General features: G+C 38.9%; 2 protein-coding genes across 4 annotated transcripts in view; one reads left to right on the top strand and one right to left on the bottom strand.

The window, feature by feature from the left end:
- Positions 1 to 254: 254 nt before the first annotated feature.
- LOC101849306 (nicotinamide riboside kinase 1) lies at positions 255 to 19,246 on the bottom strand. 2 transcript variants are annotated; one of them, XM_005103097.3, is made up of 8 exons: positions 19,140 to 19,246; positions 13,576 to 14,094; positions 10,194 to 10,284; positions 9,071 to 9,125; positions 7,251 to 7,371; positions 6,654 to 6,725; positions 5,826 to 5,929; positions 255 to 1,740 (listed from the first exon to the last, which is right to left on the bottom strand). In XM_005103097.3, the coding sequence occupies exons 2-8, from the start codon at positions 13,611 to 13,613 to the stop codon at positions 1,643 to 1,645; spliced, it is 579 nt and encodes a 192-aa protein (XP_005103154.1). In that variant the 5' UTR covers positions 13,614 to 14,094; positions 19,140 to 19,246; the 3' UTR covers positions 255 to 1,642. The 2 variants fall into 2 exon arrangements, with proteins under 2 accessions (XP_005103154.1, XP_012940690.1); XM_013085236.2 differs by lacking the exon at positions 19,140 to 19,246 and adding an exon at positions 19,052 to 19,114.
- Positions 19,247 to 19,335: 89 nt separating this feature from the next.
- The window catches only part of LOC101849708 (coiled-coil domain-containing protein 124), a 17,639-nt gene continuing 16,934 nt past the window's right edge, over positions 19,336 to 20,040 (top strand). The window contains exon 1 of one of the 2 annotated variants that reach the window (XM_013085235.2): positions 19,336 to 19,503. The gene's annotated coding sequence lies outside the window, so the exon portion shown is untranslated. The remainder of the gene's footprint in view (positions 19,504 to 20,040) is intronic. The other variant, XM_005103099.3, reaches the window with a different exon arrangement.

Raw genomic sequence — 20,040 nt, forward strand, 5'->3', positions numbered from 1 at the left:
ATAACGAAGAGGAGGAAGGAGGAGGAGGAGGAGGAAACCTAGTTTTGTCATTTTAATTTTCCATTATTTTGTCAGGTGATATAAATTTATCAAAAAGTTACCATGACATCCATTAGAAATAGGTATTAAAAGAGACTCAAACTGTAATATTTAGAAAATGGAATCCGAGAGACAGAAAAAATTCACTATCAATGATCAACACAGTAAATCAACAGTGAACAGTGCTACAACAAGAATGAACAAAAGAGTCTATATCAAGGTGAAGAGATCAAATCCATTTAATGAAGGCATTGAACCCAAAACTGACAAGGGCATTTTAAAGTACCATACTACACAAAGTGAGACCATACAAAGTTTTCACAATGGGACATGCACAAAAATGTATTTTATTGCCTGGTTTTCTGATGTCATCAAACAACAAAAGACTATCTCATCTACAGAAAATGTTTAGGTGAAGCATAATTCTGCTAGGCTGAACATTTCTGGGTAGTTAAATTATTTCGTATATGAATTGTATCAATATCAGCCATGTATTTATTATGAGAGCACAAAACATATTCCATCTCAATCTCAGCATTTTGGACTCTTCCCTCCCCCCCTACCCACCCATTCTCGTCATATTCATGAGAAATTAAATATGGTTTGGCAATCCCTCACTCATACTAGACAAGAGAAAAGAAAAAAAAAAAAAAAAAAACCCTGCATCATGGCACCTTTCCACCACACTGTAGAAGCAGCTAAAATTAGACACTTTTATTTAGCTGCAGGAAAGAAACATGACATTTTCACCATCGCAACAACTAGTGAAATCATTAGACCGCGGCAGACTTTCCTGGCAAGTCATGTTTCACAATGCCAAAAACAGGGGTGGGGGGTACTAGAGAGATAGAGAGTGCAAACATCCACCTGTGCCCCGTTCTTCTACAAGTGAGTAGAGCCTCAGCTAAAACATTAAACATTATAAACATATCTAGTTCACATCAACTTCGTGACAACTGAGATCTCTTAGATTACTGGGTATGTATGTAGACAGTCACAAAAATTACAATTCCGAACAAAAAGCTGAACTTCTGGTTAACTTTTCATTTTTTTGTATAAAGACATTTTGAACATGTTACCATTTACGTAAAAGAGGATATCAAATTGATTAACTTTGAAACACTCATCAAACTTTTGATCAAAATGTTATTACTGACCAAAGTTATCCATTACCCATAATGACTTCAGTTTCTACTTTAAAAATTATGGGAATCTGATGTATTTGAAAAATAAAAACTTCCTCAAAACAAAATCAGAGAACCAGAAAAGAAAGCTGACTATATAACACAGACCAAAGATTTTGGCTTAACAGTAACACCGGTCCTTTTCAGTTAGGAAGACAGGAAGAATAAGGTTTTTAGTAACATTCCCAGTATGGAAAGTAAAACAGCAAGAAAACATTAACATCATTTTAATTAAAATTACAATGAATGTCAGACATGTCATCAGTGATTAAAAAAATTATTCTAGAAGCCTTGAGACCATTTGGATACAATCTAAAGTAATAATTTTACAAAAAACAACTTAATGCAGGAGCCAAAGGCAGCAAATTTACACTTCAGAAAATGCAAAGTTGCTTCTCCTGGGCACACCAGCTCAACTGTCAGCTGTTGTTCTTCTTGTCCCCCGATAGCACAGCTTTGATACCTTGGACCAGTTGGTTATAGAGATCGTCTAAAGACTTAGAACCATCAAGGTATTCTGAAAGAAAAAAAAGGGAAAATGAAAAAGCAAACTAAATACATGTATTATGTATTGACCTGAGACTGAATGTCTTTGGTAATCTCACTCACACAGAAAAAGTTTCAGCACCATGCTAATGTCACTATATATACATAACACGGATAGATCGAACACGCATCTGTCGAACTGTGCCTGCGTTCCGTTTTTTTCTTCCTTCTTTATCTTTGTAAGCTATCCCTTGAACTATCGAGGCCGGTCCCAAAGAATCCGAGCTTTCGTGTTACACTTTTATATATACAGGGTGATCCTAAAAAAACCTGTACAACTTGTTTTGTAAATATCTTCCTCTATACGGAAGTTTTGCTTTTCAGATTTGAACATAACATTTGGAAGCCAAAGGGAATTTGTCTGATATGCATGTTAGGTAAGTCCATTGAATGGTTTTACTCTATATGGCGCATTTAAAAAACAACCCATTTCCAACCTTGTCGCCATTTTCAGAGCATGATGTACCAGTTCGCATTAGGCCTACCACAAAAGGTGCAACAATCGCGCCATATTGCAAGCTACAGCAGTCTAACAAGTCAACAGAAGTCTGCAGGTATTATTTTTTCCCAAATTTCATTTGTCTGCTGAGATCATGGTTACGTTTAGTAAAGAGCAGAGAGCTTTTTGTATTGAACATTACCTCTCCACAAACTCACCATCCCTGACATTTCGTAAGTTCTGCGCACGGAATGGAGAAAATGCTTAGGTGCCCTCAAGACCTTTGGCGTCAAGAGTAGAGAAGTTTCGTCAGTTCGGAACTATAGCGAATCAGAACAAAAAATTTCCTGAAAAAATGACCACTTCAGGTTGAACACGCACCACGCACAGCCCTTTAAACACCACCAGGTTACAAATTCCAGTAGTCGAGTCATCTTCGCCAGGCCGAGGTGACATGGATCAGAGCATGGCAATGTGTTCATGATTCCTCGATTGTCTTGAAAAGAGGGACCATTTCCTCGATGACATTTGGTTCATTGCAAAGCCCATTTTCACCCTGCGGAATATGTTAACTCCACCAAATATGCTGTCTATTGGGCACCCCACTCTATTGTCTCTAGAAGCCACTTCATAGTGAATATGTACAGTGTATGTGGCTTTAAACACTCATGGTGAATGATGGTGTAGCAGGTCCTTGTATTTGTGCATCATTGAACATTTCGAACGAGACACGTTAAAAATGTGTCGAGTCCAAAGGAGGGAATGTGGAGCACTGCTTCTAAGAATTTTAGAATGAAATCATTAGTTTTTTTCAACTCTGTAAAAGAAATTAAATATTTTTAAATGTCACAGGGATGGAAAATTAAATGTCAAAGAGAAAAATAAAGAAAAAAGTCAACCAATCTTTTCACGACTTCCTTTACAAGATTTTAAAGAATGGGTGCACTTTGCGTTTTGGGGTGCTTTTTTCTTTAAGCCGTTTCCAAAATAAGTTTCTTCTTTGTGGACTTTATGTCAAACAAATTCCTTTTGAATGAATTATGTCTGTTCCAAATTACAGCATTCTAGAAAAATTTTTGAGCGAGATATTCAGAAAAAAGTTGTACATTTTATTTTTTTGATCACCCTGAATTTTAACATATTTTTGTTCTCCTTTCAAGAGGGAAAAAAGCCATACGGGTGGGGCAGTTACGGTTAGGAGGAACTACATCTGGAAATATAAATAATACGCTACAACAGGATAAAACCCAATGGCCATCTCTAATCGGAGAAATCTGTGGTTTGGAGTTAAGCATGTTTTAAAATTAACGGACTGCACTGTAGTTAAATGTAGGACCCACCAGCTGCTCCCTGCAACCAATCCTATAAGATGGGAGCTAGTGATAGCCACGTAGCAAAGTAAAAGTAAACCATGAGAAACATCCAGGGCAAAAATTGCTATGTATGGCTAAAATTAAAATTTGCAACTGTTCAGTTAAACTTCATTGTACTGCCTACCTTGAGAGTACATGGGGGCTGGCGGTATAACGATGTAGCAAACTTACAATTGCCATCTTGACAAGTAGTAGACTTGTAAAGGCAAGAGAATAGAGACAAACTGGTTATTTTTGCCTCATCTAAAACTGTCTAGCACGATTGCCATGTGCGAGGAAAAATAAACAAGAAGCATCAATTACATGTGAAGCTTCAGCTAAATTTTGCGTAAACTGAAATTAAAAGAAGCTAGAATCAGAAGCTGCCCTATATGTGTCAAGGACCCCGTAGACGTACTGTTTTTAAAAAAACAGATACTCGTTAGTCCTCAGACCACTATCTTGTAGACTTAAGCACGAGTCCTCACAATATAAAAACCTCATGGAAACCCGCTAGCCTTTTGCCCCAGGCAACTTTAAAATTTAATTCCAATTTTTATAAAAAAATATATTGGCCAAAGCCTAAAATTAATAACAATTTCATAATCAACACATATCAGTAGCAAATCGATGACAAACACTAGAAATAGGCAGAGTTTGCATATGAAGGGTTTGATGTTATGGAAGATGGGCGCTTGGACTTGGAGGCACAAAGTACTAGACACACATTTGTATCATCAGTGAAAAACTACTCAAAGAAAGTAAATCAAGATCTTGTAAAAGCAATAAAACCACTTTCAAACACAACATGAAACATTCGGATCCGTAAAAAATAAAAAGTGGAAAAAAAAAAAAGGATAGCATTGACATCCCTGTTAGAAAGCCGGCGACCAAAGCATGTAAGACCTCCACCCTTGTCTCTCAAGTGCTGGTCTTTGAAGGGTACTTCCATTGAGTTTCAAAGACTTGACATTCCTGGGTTTGACACAAGGTATTCTTCGGTTATCCTCTACTGCACCTCTTCTGTTATGTCCAGTGAAGGGAAGTCTGAGTTGTGTTATTCAGCTCATTCCACACATCTCCATTATAATGACAGCCACTTTCTATAGAAGATAGTCCCAACATTGTCATGGTCCTACAGAGCAACTGCTCTTCCAATTTAAGATCCCCTATTCCAAAAAACCCCAACAGCTGAAGTTCTTGTAGCAGAACGATGACAACTTGTTCGTTCCTGTCAGTGTCATTCTTTATGAGGCGTCGGTGGCCTAGTGGTTAAGCTCTCGGACTCGCAACCGTACGGTCGTGGGTTCGAATCCCGTCAGGGGCTCGACGTTGTGTCCTTGGGAAAGGCACTTTACTTTACACGAATTTTCCTCACTTCACCCAGGTGGGAATGGGTACCCGGCTATAGACAGTGAAAGATCTTGTCAGTTTGTTAGTGTTTGAGCGCTTAATCAGCTGCTTGCACTGTATGCTTCCCGGGAAGCTGAAAATGTTTCGGAGTGTTCTATGGTCTGCTGGGGTAATAATATAGTGTAAAGCGCATAGAGCCTGCTGTTGAGCGGGGATATGCGCTATACAAATGCTATTCATTATTATTATTATTATTATTATCCTCTTCAAGCTTCCAGAGTCTAAATGTATGGTGGGTCATACAACACAGCACAGCTCTGATAGAAATACAGTACCCCTCAGTGAACCTGTTGCTCGGGTAGGGAGTGGAGTGCAAGTTAATCCTTGTTCAGACCTTATAATTATTGTGCTTCTAGCTTTCTTGAGGTCATAGTCTGATCCTTCATCACATCTGACAAAGTTGGACAGATCTGTAAATTTTTCAGGTGTAGATCAGTCTGTTTCCCTTGCATAAATCAGAGCCTAAAGCAGGATTTTCAGTGTCATCTTTTCTTTTTCATCTTAGGGGTTGCAAATAGTTATCTTATTATACAACAGCCTGCAAGCATGGGAGATGAGCAAAATCGACATCGTCCATTGCAGAAAAAAAAGTTGTTATTTGATGCCACTTGACCATCACTAGTTTTTGTCCTGACACACTGAACAACTTCGCTGATGCCACACACACCTCCTTTAGGTCTGTTTCCACCTAAGAGCTGTGGTTCCAGTTTCCTTCCTTACACGCACAATGGAAAAGTCTTGGATGAGAAAGATGTACAACTGAAATCAGTATGTCCAGAAAGCAAAGAACATTGCAAAATATCACTCAACACTCAACAGAAAGATGCATAGAAAACTAATGAACATACTCACCTATTTGTGTCTGGTCTTGAATGTCTTCTAAATTTTGCAAGTACTTCGGCCATACAACTGACTCAAAGTATCCAGGTACATCTGGAGGTACATATGTTCTGAACCTGCAAGAAAATCAGTCAGTGCAATAACAGATACATGCAACATATTCTATAAAAATCCCCCATTAATCATAAACACTCACCTATATCATTCTGATCTCGAATTTCTTCTAAAGTTCGCAAGTACCCAGGCCATACAATTGATTCAAAGTAGCCAGGGGGATCAGGAGAATTATAAGTTCGCAGCCTGCAAAACATATCAATCAGTTAAAGAAAATTCTGGGAGCATCAAAAGACTATTTTCTTTATATGTAGCAGTTTTATGAAGCAATACCATTTAAAAAATCTTTTTGCAGAAAAAAAATACCCTGGTATTGCATGTAGTTCCTTTCACAACATTTTGAACTTTCTAATGCATTATAATGTATTGCTCTTTCTTTTAAAACTAAAACTGATAAATGGGGAATACAAGGGTGTGAAAAAAGTCTTCTATCTGGATATGAAGAAAGCGAGACATCACTTTGATAAGTTACACCTACTTTGTCAGTATAAGTACCAGTGAGTGATCAAGCATTACCTAGTGACAGAATACCCTCAGAACAGAAGCACCCCCATCTATTTGCAAACCAGAAAGAAATCAGTTCTCCACGCAAGCAAATTGGCATAGACCGTATACCAGTACCAGTACTTTGTTATAGCTTCACTGAATTTTCAGTCCTAATCTGTTTTTTTGATTCACAGACAATATTTTGTCTTGACGACCAAATCCATTACCAGAAACACTTACACTCGTCTCTTTGCTGATGTTGAATAATCAACTTTGATGAAATACTTCTGGTCGAACAAGCTACTCAGCTGCCTGGGGAAAAAAAAGTCAAAGACAATAAGTTCCTTATGTCAATGACGTCACATACATTTGTAACACAGGGCACTCTATTCCATTCAGTATCAGTTCAACATAACACTAAATGTAAAATGTTTACAGATTATCTTGACAGCAAAAAGACCAAGGGCTAAACATTCAGGGCGAACATGATGGCTGGTTTAAGAAATTCTTTTCAGTCAATAAGGATAGAAATAGTTCTTTAAATACTTTTATCTTACAACCCACATTGGCACAAATGTCCTGTGAAGTGTCATTCTCAGTACAGACTTCTGAATCTTACTTTGAATTTGATCTAGACTGGACAGTCTATGAAAAAAGTTTGAATTTAAAAAAGAAAATAAGAGAACAATAGGGAGGATTAATCCATAAGTACTGACATGGTAAGCAAAATGAAACTGTTACTAGGAGGGAGCTCTGAATTAATGCCTCTCAACTTAGAAGACCCATTGAACAACACAAGAAATTCAGTTTTTGCGTGCCCAGAACTAATTAAATCACCTGTGATTGAAGATCAGGAATCCCTCGATGATAAGCAATGCTGGTGTTTTGTTAGATTCTTGTTTCGCCATCCAACTGTTGACATGAGCTACCATCTTTTCCATATCCATTGCTCCTAAACCTTGATTTATTTTTAAAAAAAGTAAAGATGGCTATAAAGTCAAAGAAAGGATCTTTGAAAAAAAGATTATTTTATTTCTTACATATTTCTGAAAAAATAAAAATACTCAAGAATAGAAATTAGACTTGAAAATGCTGATTACCATTAACAAGAGCCAGGACATCTTTGTTACCCCTGTAATAGAAACAGTGACTCGATGTACATATATGCATATGTAAAGTAACAAACCAACACTTATGTAAAACAATGAAATTAATATGCTAAACATTCAACTAAAAGCGATTTTTATGATTTTTATCAAGGATAAACTTTCATAGCTGCCTCACGGGTAAAAGTTGGTCACAGTTCGAGCATAAATTAACAGTGCAGGGGTGATTTTATTATCTTTTCAGGCCAAGCCTTTGAGATTCTATTTGCCTGAAAACTTTCAAACTCATAGCATCCCAAAGGCTTTGCCTGAAAAGATAATCAAATCACCCCTGCACTGTTGATTTATGATTGAACTCGAGCAATGGAGTTAAAAAGCCTGACTTTTTTTAGACAGTTGTCACGCACACGAAAGAAACCTGTGCTTCACAAGATCGACGCTGATCCAGTCAAGGACGGCTGATGCCGGCTGCCGGTACCATGATGCCAACTGGCTTTCTCTTGCCAGAATTTCCGGCCACAGCCGGCAAATTTTTATCCATGAGCTCCCTTTATTTCAAAGTGATTCCAACAATAAGTTAAGTAAAATGGCACTGTGGTGGAGGCAAGGGCCGCAGATATGAGATATTAAATAGGCTTAGAACAAGAGAATAGTTAAAAACGTGGAACAGCCTTTAGTGCTCTTTAGTGTGCAGACATGTCACTAAAAACAAGACGGTTGAATATTTCAGCCAGTCGAAACTACAACAGAGCACCAGTCACCACAAAAAGCATTCCTTGTGTGATGTTTGGAGACAGCAGCATGCTGATATAGGTGGGTCTACATCATTAACTTCAATGAACTGAACAAGACAAAAATGTACCAGCAAACAAAATGTAATTGACAAAACATTCACATTATTTTTTGCAGTAAACAGAATTTTCTACCTCTGGCTTTGAGCGTGTAACTGTACCACAACTGTTGATAACATCCTCAGTCATTTCAAATTAACAAGCAATGTTTGTAGAAAAAGAAAGCAGATTATAATACAACACTTACTGATAATAATATAGACAAAAATGTGAAGAAAAAAAAGGAAATAAAAAGCTTTACATGTTTGTTTAAGTAGAGGTTTTACGCCGCTCGCAACTGCATAAGGTCATAAGGCCAAGGGGTGGATGTCAAACAGGGAAGTCCTTACAGGGAATCAGACTTACTCTGCTCACCTCTCTAGCTTCAAAGCTTTACATGCATGGGATAACAATTTTGTAAAAGGAGTATGCAGCAAACAGGGAAGGACTTTTAATCCTGGAATGAGAAGATCCAGAGGACAACAGGGGTCCACATGTGCAGAACCTCTGACTAACGGTTTGTTATCAATGTAACACCAGGCCTTATGAGGTAAACGTTTAACTCATAGAATATTAATGAAAGCTATTCATGCACACACCCCCTTTAGGTTGAAAAACTAACAGCACTCAAAAGAATAAAGGAACTAAGCCTGGTGAATAAATAAAGGAACTAAATTTGACTGAAAAAAGTAAAGAAACCAAAGCGCATGTTTCTCCTTACATTCCCAGTTTTGAAATCCCTGACTCTCCAGGGGAACTCGAGGGTCATCCGGTCCCTGAAACAAGCAAACATTTGCCATGCAACGAGTAAATAAGAAATAAAGTTTTTATACAAGATTGATATAATATTTCATTTTCTTTCAAAGTCAACACAAGAAGCAGAAATATGGTGCTGTCACAACCAATCTAAATTTACAACAAGACAAAGTATAATTTGAAATAATCATAAAAGTCATATGATGCGTGTACATTTGCATTGCAATATGCACTGAGATGAATTCTTGCATAATTGTTTACATTACATACTTAATTATTAAACCTGTAAATTTCCTCTATAATAGCTAAATTCAAAATTCATTAATCTGCCACGGTACAACACTATTAAAATTTATCAATGAGGACCACTCACAGTGTAGCACTTCAAAAACAAATGGAAGTGAAGAGCACATGATAAGGACTAATTATTCCACAGAGATAGGAAGTATTTGTAAAACACAATTGCCTACTGCCTATACAAATTGAAGCTAATTTCTGATGAAGTGCAGTTATGCTTAGATCTATTTGTAAAAGTGAGAAAGCAGAATAGAAACATAAACAATGTTTAAAACACTTTTGTATACTCTGTCTTTTCGTAATTTACTTCTGATGTGTTCATGCAAGCGTGAGAGAGTAGGAGAGGGTGGTAGAAAGAAAGAGAATTTGCATAGAGAAAAGGTATCATGTCTACTTTGCATCAATATTGGCAGATGTTACGGTCTGCAGCAACAAGAAACATTTCCATTGAGGGCTAAAAGTTTTTAAAAATCCCATACTTTTTACTTTGTATTAAAAAGAAAATCTGGGGCATATTCATAATTAGACACCCTTCAAAGCAGAAAATTGTGGTCATATGGCAGACATAGCTTGATACTGACAACATTCTTCTTTATGGTTATATGTACGAGGCAAAGATTTGGAATAGCCTATCCAAGCTACTTTTCTCTTAGCACAAATTTAAAACAGTGACAATGAAAAGGACACTCAGTCATGAGAAAAAGTAAAGAATATAGAGTGATGGTTCATAAGCAAACAATTTAATATAATTTTTAAAAAATTTAAATGAAAGACAATTATGCAATACTCACATAGAAATAACTATCCTGGCACATTGTGAAAGCATGAGGAAATGCAGACTGGAGCATTGAGGTCAGAGTTGACTTTCCGCTGTTTGTTGTGCTGGTGGCATAGAAAAAAGAATATGGGGGGCTCTCGTCGCCTAGAGGTTAAGGTGTTCGACTTTCTTTCAAAGGTCCCGGGTTCAAATTAGGGTAGCGAGCGAAAAATTTTCTTCTCTAAAATTGTCTCCTTTCACCTCCAATCATGCTGTCTAGCAATGTTCTGTCGTCTGCTTTCATCTCTACTTTCTGCCCCCACCCCCTCACCTCCTTTGCCCCCCTCCTCTAGGCTCCTGACTCTTTCTGCAGCCTTTCAACTGCTACTTCTTGGCTCCTTCTTACTGCTGCCTTTCAGCCACACCCCTGATCTTCTGGCAGGAAAGGTCTACACCTAGCCTTCTCGGACAAGGGCAATAAATCTCTGAGGACACGTGTGCAAGTTGCGCACGTAAAAGATCCCTTGGTGGCCTAAAATCTATAAGAATAGGCTGCTGCCACCATCCAGGCAAAATTCAAAATTTCCCATCAACTGAAAATGTTTAAGCCGTAAAACACTTACAAGAAAAAAAAAGAAAAGAATATAAACATCGTTATGTAGTAGAGCAAACATTTTTTACCAGAGATTTGTGGCCTCTGCAGAATGTTTGTTTAATGAAAAACTCAAATAGAATGATGAAAAGCAAAATGGTAACAAAAAAATAAGTGGATTTGAATATGAGTCAGTGTGGATTTTCCCCTTGGTGAATCGGGTAAGATCCCATTTTCCAAAGATCCCCCAAATTTTCCTTGCTCCCCAGCACTGGGATCTTAGGCGGAGACTACAGTATTTTGTCCAGCTATTTGATGCCAAGAATGCTCCTGAGACATTACAAGTGGAAATGATTGAGCTTCTTGGGATGGCTTTGGTACACTGTCCAGGTCTCAGCACCATACAAGTAGACCGGCTTCATAACAACTTTGTAGATTTTCAACTGTGTCTATGTCTGTCCCCGTAGGATTATGCAAATTTAGATGGCCAAATTATGCCCCCCCCCAAAAAGCCAAATTATGCAAAAATTATGCAAGTTACCGTAACACCATTCGCGACATGTTTTACATTTTTTCAACATGAATTTTCATGATTTTCATGTTTTATGTACAGAAAAATTTAAAACAGAACATATCAGTATCAGTAATTTGTTGTGTATTTGGTAAAAAACAACTATACACATCAGTAAAAAAACAACAACCCAAAAATATAATCTCTGTAACTTTCAGCTGTAGATCTTATCTAGATCCTGATCTATAGGGGAAAGAAAAATGTTAAAAAAAAAGAAGAAAAAAAAGGACATCTGGACCTCTGTTGCTGGCACATTACTAAAACCAGGGACACCTGTCCAACATGAAACATCAGCAGACATGATAACAACAACTTTTGATGGATTGAAAAATTGAACATGCTCAAGGAACAAAATCCCAACCCATAACCAAGATCTTCTAACAAGGGAAATAACCAGCTTTTCACTTAAATGAGACTTATTGTGGTGATTATTTCCCTTTAGTCAAATGGCGAGGCGTTAATTAATTATTTTGTGAAAGAAAAAGGAAAAAAACGTGAAAAAACGCGGGGATGTTGCAAATGTTGCAGAATTACGCGAAAAAACGCGGCCGCACAATCGCATAATCCTACAGGGACAGCTATGTGAATGCCACAGCAGTCCCAGAGCCTTGCTCCGAGTCTTCCAAAGGATGTAAAGAATGAACTTGCTCTACTCGTCATACATAGAACTATTTCTGCGAGCATTTAAAGACAGTTTACTGCCAAGATTCTTGAAGCAGTAGACATTTTTCAGTGATGTGTCATGCACACTCGAGTCCACTTATAACGAGAGGTCTGTTATAAAGACACTATTCTAAAACCTCGTTTTTTCCCCTTCTTTATCTGTTTTTTTTTTATAGTAGAGGGTTTTACGGCACTCGCAACTGCATAAGGTCATATGAGCGCCAAGGGGTGGGTGTCAACAGAGAACTCTTTACAGGAAATCAGACTTACTCTGTTCACCTCTCCAGCTTCAACAGCGCAAGGTCTGCTTCGACTATCAAGGCACCGCGGAAATAGCAGGTCACAAGAGTGTGACAAACATACAAAAGAAGTAGAGGAAAATGACAATAGAAAGGATTAGGAAAGAAAGAGCAGCAGTTCCCTGTTGTAGATCAGGCACAGTTAGGAGCGTGACATGATGAATCAGCCCATTTACAATTCTACTGTGCTTGAATGAGAAATGTTTCCCCTTGTGGAATGGCCTAAAGACACTACATTCAGTGGCACTGCCCCGGGGGGTTCTTTATCTTTGTAAATAAAATACTGCTATATCGCAATCAGACAAACACGCGAGTCGGTTATAGCGGAATATTGCTGCTGATGTGCACAGCGCATAGGCCATTTATAACATGTTAAAACCTCGCACGTTGAGAAACTTGAACTAGCGAAACAAAGAATGGAAGAACCCACATGTGTCAACAATGAAGGCCGGAGCGAATGAGTGGGGAGGGTGTGGCATGCGCAGATAAGCAGAACGCATCGCGTGATAGGCCAGCGAAGTCTAGATTATCTAGGCCTACCATGCCTCTCACTTCTCCGATGTGGGGATGGAGAGGTCACAATGCTGTGATGGATGGAACGAATGTGTGACGTGTGCGGGGTGTGGTATGTTCCCATTGTGCGCAAGCAGACGAAACACACCAGTAGTGGGGTGGGGGACAACACAGAAGGCGAGTTTGCCTAGAGTCCTAGAGAACTTTCTGATCCCCAACACCGAGCTGTCAACATCGCTAGCGATAGAGAAAGAAACCTGATTCGATTTTTGATCAGGTAAGACCTAGAGGTCATGTTGAACCAAATCATCATCACGGGAGATAACAAAAAGAAATAAACCGAACAACAAACTCATAGATTAGGCCTACTTTACTATTTCCCTTGAATTTATTACTGGATCCCTTATATAACAAGAATCCTTCTATAACGGACATTTCTCACCAGTCCTCTCCCTTTCGTTATAACAGGATTCCACTGTATTTTGATATCAGGAAGGAGGGTGTGGATATCACGAGGAACAGACTGAATGAGAACTTCTGTCTTTGTTGATGAGTAACTCTTGTAGAATAATAACAAACTTGTGAACAACATCCCTCAAAAGCAGTAGACCCTATCTTTAGAATCATACCCAATTTTTTCCCCAAAACTCATGCATCATCTAACTCAGCCAGAGATATATATCTTACCACTATGATTACAAATTTAATCATTTATGTATAGTGGAATAATGTGCAAAATAATAAGGATTAAGTAAGCTGCAATCAAACTCTGACTTACCCACTGAGGCCAATGATGAAAAACTTTTTTGATGACATTCTATTTATTGGAGGAAACTCTAAAGGAATGTGAAAATTGTTCTTATTGTATGTTGTTCTAAGCACACTTCACTGCTGTCAAAGTACATGTACACATGTACTTTGAAAATATAAAAGTCAAAGGAAAGTCACACAACTTGGCAATGTACTGAGCTCAGTGCTGTGTCCCATTTATTGTTAAAGAATCTGTTTTGTCTACAAATTCATCTTCATCACTGAAAGAAGACTGAGCATCTAAGCCAAAAGCAACAGTACTGTCGTTCTTGTTCAGTCTATCCAAGAATGCGTCGAGTAACTTCTTGTTAATGTGATCAGTCTGGGTAGTCTCTCTCTCTGGTTTATCTTCCACTTCGTCCTGATTTACACTAGACTGAGTTGTTGAAATAGTATCTGACTGTGATGAAGCCTCTTGATTTTGTCCGTCACCTTCAGAGGAAGCTTTGGAATCTCCTTGTTGGTCCATAACTTCAAGAAATTATTTCTGCAAAAAAAAAAAGTTTAAAAATTAAAAATGATTATATATGACAATAATATTAAGCTTACATTTAACTTGCTTAAAAAAATAAAATCAAGATCCATTTCTTACACAGCCTTACAATGGGAGAAACAGAAAACAATCCTATCAAAATGAAAAGGACAAAAGGCAAGGAAAAAAACAAAAGAGTTGCCTTTCTTAAAAGAAAAAAGGATACCCTTAAATCAAAATTTAATTACAACTATCCTTCTGAGATCATTAGGAATTTTTAAATGCAAATTATCACAAGACAAATAACAGAGCAGCAGCAATAAAGATAGTCGAACAGCTGACTTGATGTGATTTACTGATGTACAAAAGGGAATAATTGTTTGAAAAGATTTTTCACAATTTTATCCCTTTCTGCTTGTTTTTCTTGACACCTTCTTTTTTTTTTCTCTCTTGGGAATTAACCTATATTAGGCCTAGCTGCCTTTTGTTCCAGTGTATAGGCCTGTCAGAACAAGGTGGGAGGTAAACTTCTCCTTCTCAGGGGAAGCTGATGGTAGACTGAATAAGTCCATCTGGCCTACGGTGACTTGGGGTTGGTGTTAGAAGTGATTTCAAAGGTGGTTGTTTAGACGTTTGTACTCTTCCCAGCGACACCCTGAATAGAATGATAAAATATACCTCTGGGTGCACTGGAGACTGGCGGAGTGTCCTACTGGGGCTCCGGTGGAAGGGACTTAATAATCATATCTTACTCTTCCATGAGATCTTTTAAAGTCAGAGGCACTGGCAGGCATTATGTAGTAGCAGCCAGCTTCCCAAATGATCTAACTTGTCAGAGGCTTGTATTCTAACTAACTGGTTCTTCTGCCACAACCACAAATATGATCTCAGTCGGCTCCACAGACTGAAACCCCGAAGGAAGCTCAATCTCCACATTTTTCTAAGCAAAGGACAGTAAAATGCTTGATGGCAATGTGTAGTCAATGTTAGTATAGACAGTGGAAAACAAGCAAGTCTGTTGTGATAAAAGAGCTCAGTATTTATAGTTAGGAGGAGTGCTTGTATAGTGAATCCTTGGGTCGTGGGGACCAAGGGGAAAAACTAACACACGATTTAACCCCTCGTCCATTTGGTCTGAATAATTTACAACCCTTCTACCGTCGTGCAAGAACATTTATTGTCTCGTGCTGGTGTCTTGTTACGTTTGCACACACGCTCTCTGTTCCTTGAACCATAATTTCTTGTGTGCGGGTAGAGAGTGAAGGGCCTGCCATTGTTAAGTGTGTAAACAACAAATGGTCCGGCGGCGGCCGGTCCCACATCCCATTCAGTAGCGTCGGTAGTGAGAATTTTTTTAAAACTGGAGAGGCGAAATATGTTTTTACATTATTATTATTCGTTCCCAACCACATCGGTAAACCACCATGGGTCTAGATTTTAGGTGATTTTATCGGCCTGCGAGAGGTCAGGGGGGAGTCCTCGCCTCATGCCCACACCGGAGTGGGAGCTATTTTCACCAGGGGGAGGGGGGTGGGGGTGAGAATAGCGAGAAATGGGTTATTCGGGTGAGAATAGCGAGACATGAGTTATTCTCACCCCTGAGAATAAAGGTGGCCATCCAAAAGTTGACGTTTCGGTTATTTTGCAGTTTCATTCATTAACTGATTCCGTCCATTCGGCCGCTGACAGCGGCTCTGAGTTTTTACGCTGCCTCCATTCGACCGCTGTGAGCGGCTCAACGAAATCCGAAACAATGTGCAATTTTTTACATAGTTCCTACTTTTTAAGTTGTCGAAAGGAAGAAGAACTTGTAAACAAACCTGACCTCAATCTCTGAGCACCAATATTGATTTGGCTGGATCTAAGGGTAAACAACACGGAGCCTGGTATCATAAAAAGGCCTTTCAAAGAAAGATGTTCGACTAAATTTGCGAAATTCTTGCATTATAAATGTGTGCTAGGGTGATATCGCTAAAATTTTGTGTTGATTCCTATGGATTATAAGGACTTGTAGAGCTGAGAAAATGCGGTAAGTCGAAAATTTCGAAGAGTTGTTGCGCAATTTTTTTTTCTCATTCGTTTTTGTCTGAAAGGAAATGCAATACAAACAGATTATAGGTCATTGTTATTGATCATATAACCAGATTCCTCTATTGATTCCCATCAGTTTGGTATATGACAATACATATTAGAGTAACTTAAAGCTTTACAGTAATGCATTAAATAGATGCACCCCAGGTCTAAAACTGAACAGGGAAAAATAATTCTGTCCAGAGCCTGAAAAAATCACGGACGGAATCAAAGTGAAGAGTAGGAGTAGGGGGGTTTCAGGCACATGCGATTAAACGTAGAAAGACGCAAACTATTTTTAGGTACGGCGCCCATCTTGTTAGACATCACACCAGGATACCCTCCGATCATGTGACTACATCTAAGTATAGCCAACCGCGTGGCACCAAAGATGGAAGTGTCTATGTTATAACGCTTAATCTACACCATGCTATCGGAAGTTCTGATGGCCGAATAGACAGCGCGTCTGTGTTAGAAGTCATGCAATGATTTTAGGAGCGGTTCGATTCCGGTCCCGCGCTTTTTTTTCCCTCTCTTTTCCTCCTCCCGACTGACCAATAGTCCCATAAATTATAATTTGTAGAGCTGCTTTGAAGTTTTTTTGTTTTTAAAAAAATGCATATTAGTGATGAAGAATGCAGGAGGGGGGGGGGGGGGTAGATCTAGAATCTAGATCCAGATCTAATCCTCCAGCGTCTTTACGGCAATTTTCTTACATTTCCATCTTTGGTGCCATGCGGTTGGCTATACTTAGATCTAGATGTAGTCACGCGATCGGAGGGGAATCCTGGTCTGATGTCTAACAAGATGGGCGCCGTACTTAAAAATAGTTTGAGTCTTTCTAATCTAGATCTACGTTTAATCGCATGTGTTTCAGGCCCCCCTGACTTGACAAAAATATATGAATTTACCATAATTTTATGTTTTGCAGTTCGAAGTGACTATTCGGACTCGAGTCCGAATATGAAAAAATGTTATTCGGACTCTGATTCTAGTCTAGCATGACATCACTTCCGACTTCCTGTGACTCGTGACTCCGCTTCTGTCCTACCTCACTCGTGACTCGCCTCAGGCTGGGTAGAGACCGGGATCACTTCGGGCAAAATGGCGTTTTGTGCAGGAGTCGAGTTTTTATCTTATGATGAATTTGAGGCCGGCCTGAAAAGTTATAGCGCTTCTAATAAATGTTTATTTGTCAAGAGGTCACCAGAAGCAATTAAAGATGGCTCGTTAGCGTGTGTCGGGGTCGGATGGGCGGCCTGCACACATGTGGCTGTGTGAGGGGGCACTATCGGTCCGGGCGTTGAACGTCGCATACGCGTCAGTCTTTATCCCCCGGCAACTGATCATTATTACAATAATAAGCTAGTCTTGACGTAGATCTACATTATGAATTGTGCGCTGGTCTATGGTATCAAAAGTTGCCGTATGCTCGGCTCTACACAGCAACACAACTTTTTCTTAGTAAACAATCAAGATGACACAGGCTTCTGTATTTGAACGAATCGGTCTTTTTTTTTTTTTACACAGCTCATAATGTGCAGGTGCCAGGTGGTCTGCTAATCTTCAATTTTACCTTTTTCTACAACAAAGAAGTGGGAAACATGGGGGTGAGGGGGGGCGTATCAATGAGGTGGCGGGCATTGGATCGGCAGATAAGGTGTGGGGGAAACTAAAAAATGGCGGAAAATTGGAAGCACTGAACGTTAGATCTACAGAACGAAGACACTTCCTTTTTCCCGGATTCGGACTCGAGTCCGAATATGAAAAAATGTTATTCAGACTCGAGTCCGAATAAAGACGGCCTTTGCAGTTAGGGGCCCTACTACCCAGTTAGGTTCTTTGTGTTGCCTTCTATTTGGCCACCTCTATTCTCACCCGGGGTGAGAATAGTGCAGGCGAGTCTTTTGGCTATTCTCATCCGGTGCGCGTTCACCGTTATAGCCTAGATCTAGGCCAACAAATTTTGCGTTCACCCTAAACCACAGAATTCTACACTGTGATAACAGAAAAATTGTAGAATTCTGTGCCGTGAACAAACGTTCCATTACAACTGTAGCCTACTAAAAGCGTACAATTTTGTCTGTGGGCAGTGGAGAAAGAGAGAGAGAGAGGAGTAGCGCGAGAACTTCCGGTCAAAACAAAATGGCGACCCGCGTAGTTCGGCTCGATTCGAAAAGCTAAATAGCCGTAGCATCTTTGTAGACAACCAAATTAATTTACTTTTGTATTTTAACACCATTTTTTAACTTTGTTTTGGTCAATTTGATCGTCCACACCGATAGACAGTATTCAGAAAGAGACAGAGAGAGAGAGAGAGGGGAGGAGTAGATCTTGCGAGAACTTCCGGGCAAAACAAAATGGCAACCCGCGTAGTTCGGCTCGATTCGAACAGTGAAATAGCCATAGCATCTTTGAAGACGATCAAATTAGCTTACTTTTGTGCTAGATCTATATACGTAATTTTTTCTTGGCTTTTATCAATTTGATTATCCACACCGATAGACAGTATTCCAAAATGAGGAAAAGCAGGTCTTGTTTCGCACCGGGTGAGAATAGCCTACGCTGGCAAGTCTCACCCAGGGTGAGAGGTGGATCGTTTTTCTATTCTCACCCTGGATGAGAATAGCCACTTCCCTTCTATTTGGTCATCAAGACTTCTGGATTTCTTCTCTGGATGTAAACAAATGGATCATGGACTTTAACGAACGGAACTAATCTAGAATCTAGATCTAGATCTATATCTATATCTAGATATATCTACATATCTAGATCTAGATTCTAGAATCTACAAGAAGAAGAAGAGTAACAAGACAAGACACAGGATGATCGACGTTTCATCAGGTCCAAGTAAAAGCTTTCCCATGCCATTTACAAATCCAACCAAGTAGCCTACACTCACCATATCGGATGTTCCAAATTCAAATAATAAATTTCTGTTATAAAATTAACCCAACTGATGGCATCAAATATAAAACACGGTAGCTTACATTGCACATGAAAACTTCCTGTACTGAGCTGTTGTGTGTCATCATCTAAGTCTAAGTCTTTAGAAGGCTCTAAGAAGGTGCTTCGGCCTTCATTCAGCAGTCAAAATGAGACTGCTAAACTGCTAGACAACCCAACGTCAGAACGTGACTCAGGGAAGGGACGCCACTGTGATTTGATGATAGATCTAGGCCTAATAATATTTTGTGAGAAACTCAGTGACTGGCGACTGGAGAGTGGAGAAGTTGGCCTGATTTTGTGCACACATCCGAATTTCTTGCACAAGAAAAGTCACTGTGAAGCAATTCTCACAACTCAAACTTTTCTCCCACACCACAAAACCCAGCAAGGAAACATAACATGATCGTAAGTTTCTTAATGTCAAGATCATAGATCGAGATGTGGATCATGTACAGATTCTTAATTAAAATTCTATTCTGTCTTTAGAGAGTCGAAGAAATTCAGACAGAGTACCGACCGGACCGTGTCCGTAGACGACAGAGTGTGACAGTATTCAGAATTCAGTTATTTATTTAATTTATTATAATATATAGATTCTAGATCTATTAGCCGGTAATTGTTTACTTTCTCGTGTTTAATTCCGGAGAGAGGACTTCCGCCGTAGCGTCGAGCAACCTCTCTGAACTCTATGAACATAAAATACTCAATGTAGTTATGTCTCATGAAAATTTCAAATTTCTCACAGATTAAAAATTTTACAATAGGTGGATGCAGCTTGAAAAATGCTTTCCAGTGGTACCAAATTTAGCATTCTACGATAATTAGAACTAAAGTTATGGCTTCTTTTGTAACGTAAAAATGATTGTTTAAACATATAGAAAAAATGACGTCAAAATTGTGACCGAAAAATTGATAAAGTTGAAAAAGGGCATACCGCTGTTG

The sequence above is a fragment of the Aplysia californica genome, unplaced genomic scaffold (genome assembly GCF_000002075.1).
Source record: "Aplysia californica isolate F4 #8 unplaced genomic scaffold, AplCal3.0 scaffold00358, whole genome shotgun sequence".
Lineage (NCBI taxonomy): Eukaryota > Metazoa > Mollusca > Gastropoda > Aplysiida > Aplysiidae > Aplysia > Aplysia californica.

Bases quoted from the DNA above. Each gene is read 5' to 3' on its own strand.
- LOC101849306 (XM_005103097.3), bottom strand. From the start codon at position 13,613: ATGTCATCAAAAAAGTTTTTCATCATTGGCCTCAGTGG. The intron at 5,930-6,653 runs GTAAGTGTTTCT...ATTTTCTTGCAG, and splicing joins ACATCAGCAAAGAGACGAGT to GTTCAGAACATATGTACCTC. The intron at 1,741-5,825 runs GTGAGTATGTTC...TTTTTCTTTCAG, and splicing joins TCAAGACCAGACACAAATAG to AATACCTTGATGGTTCTAAG.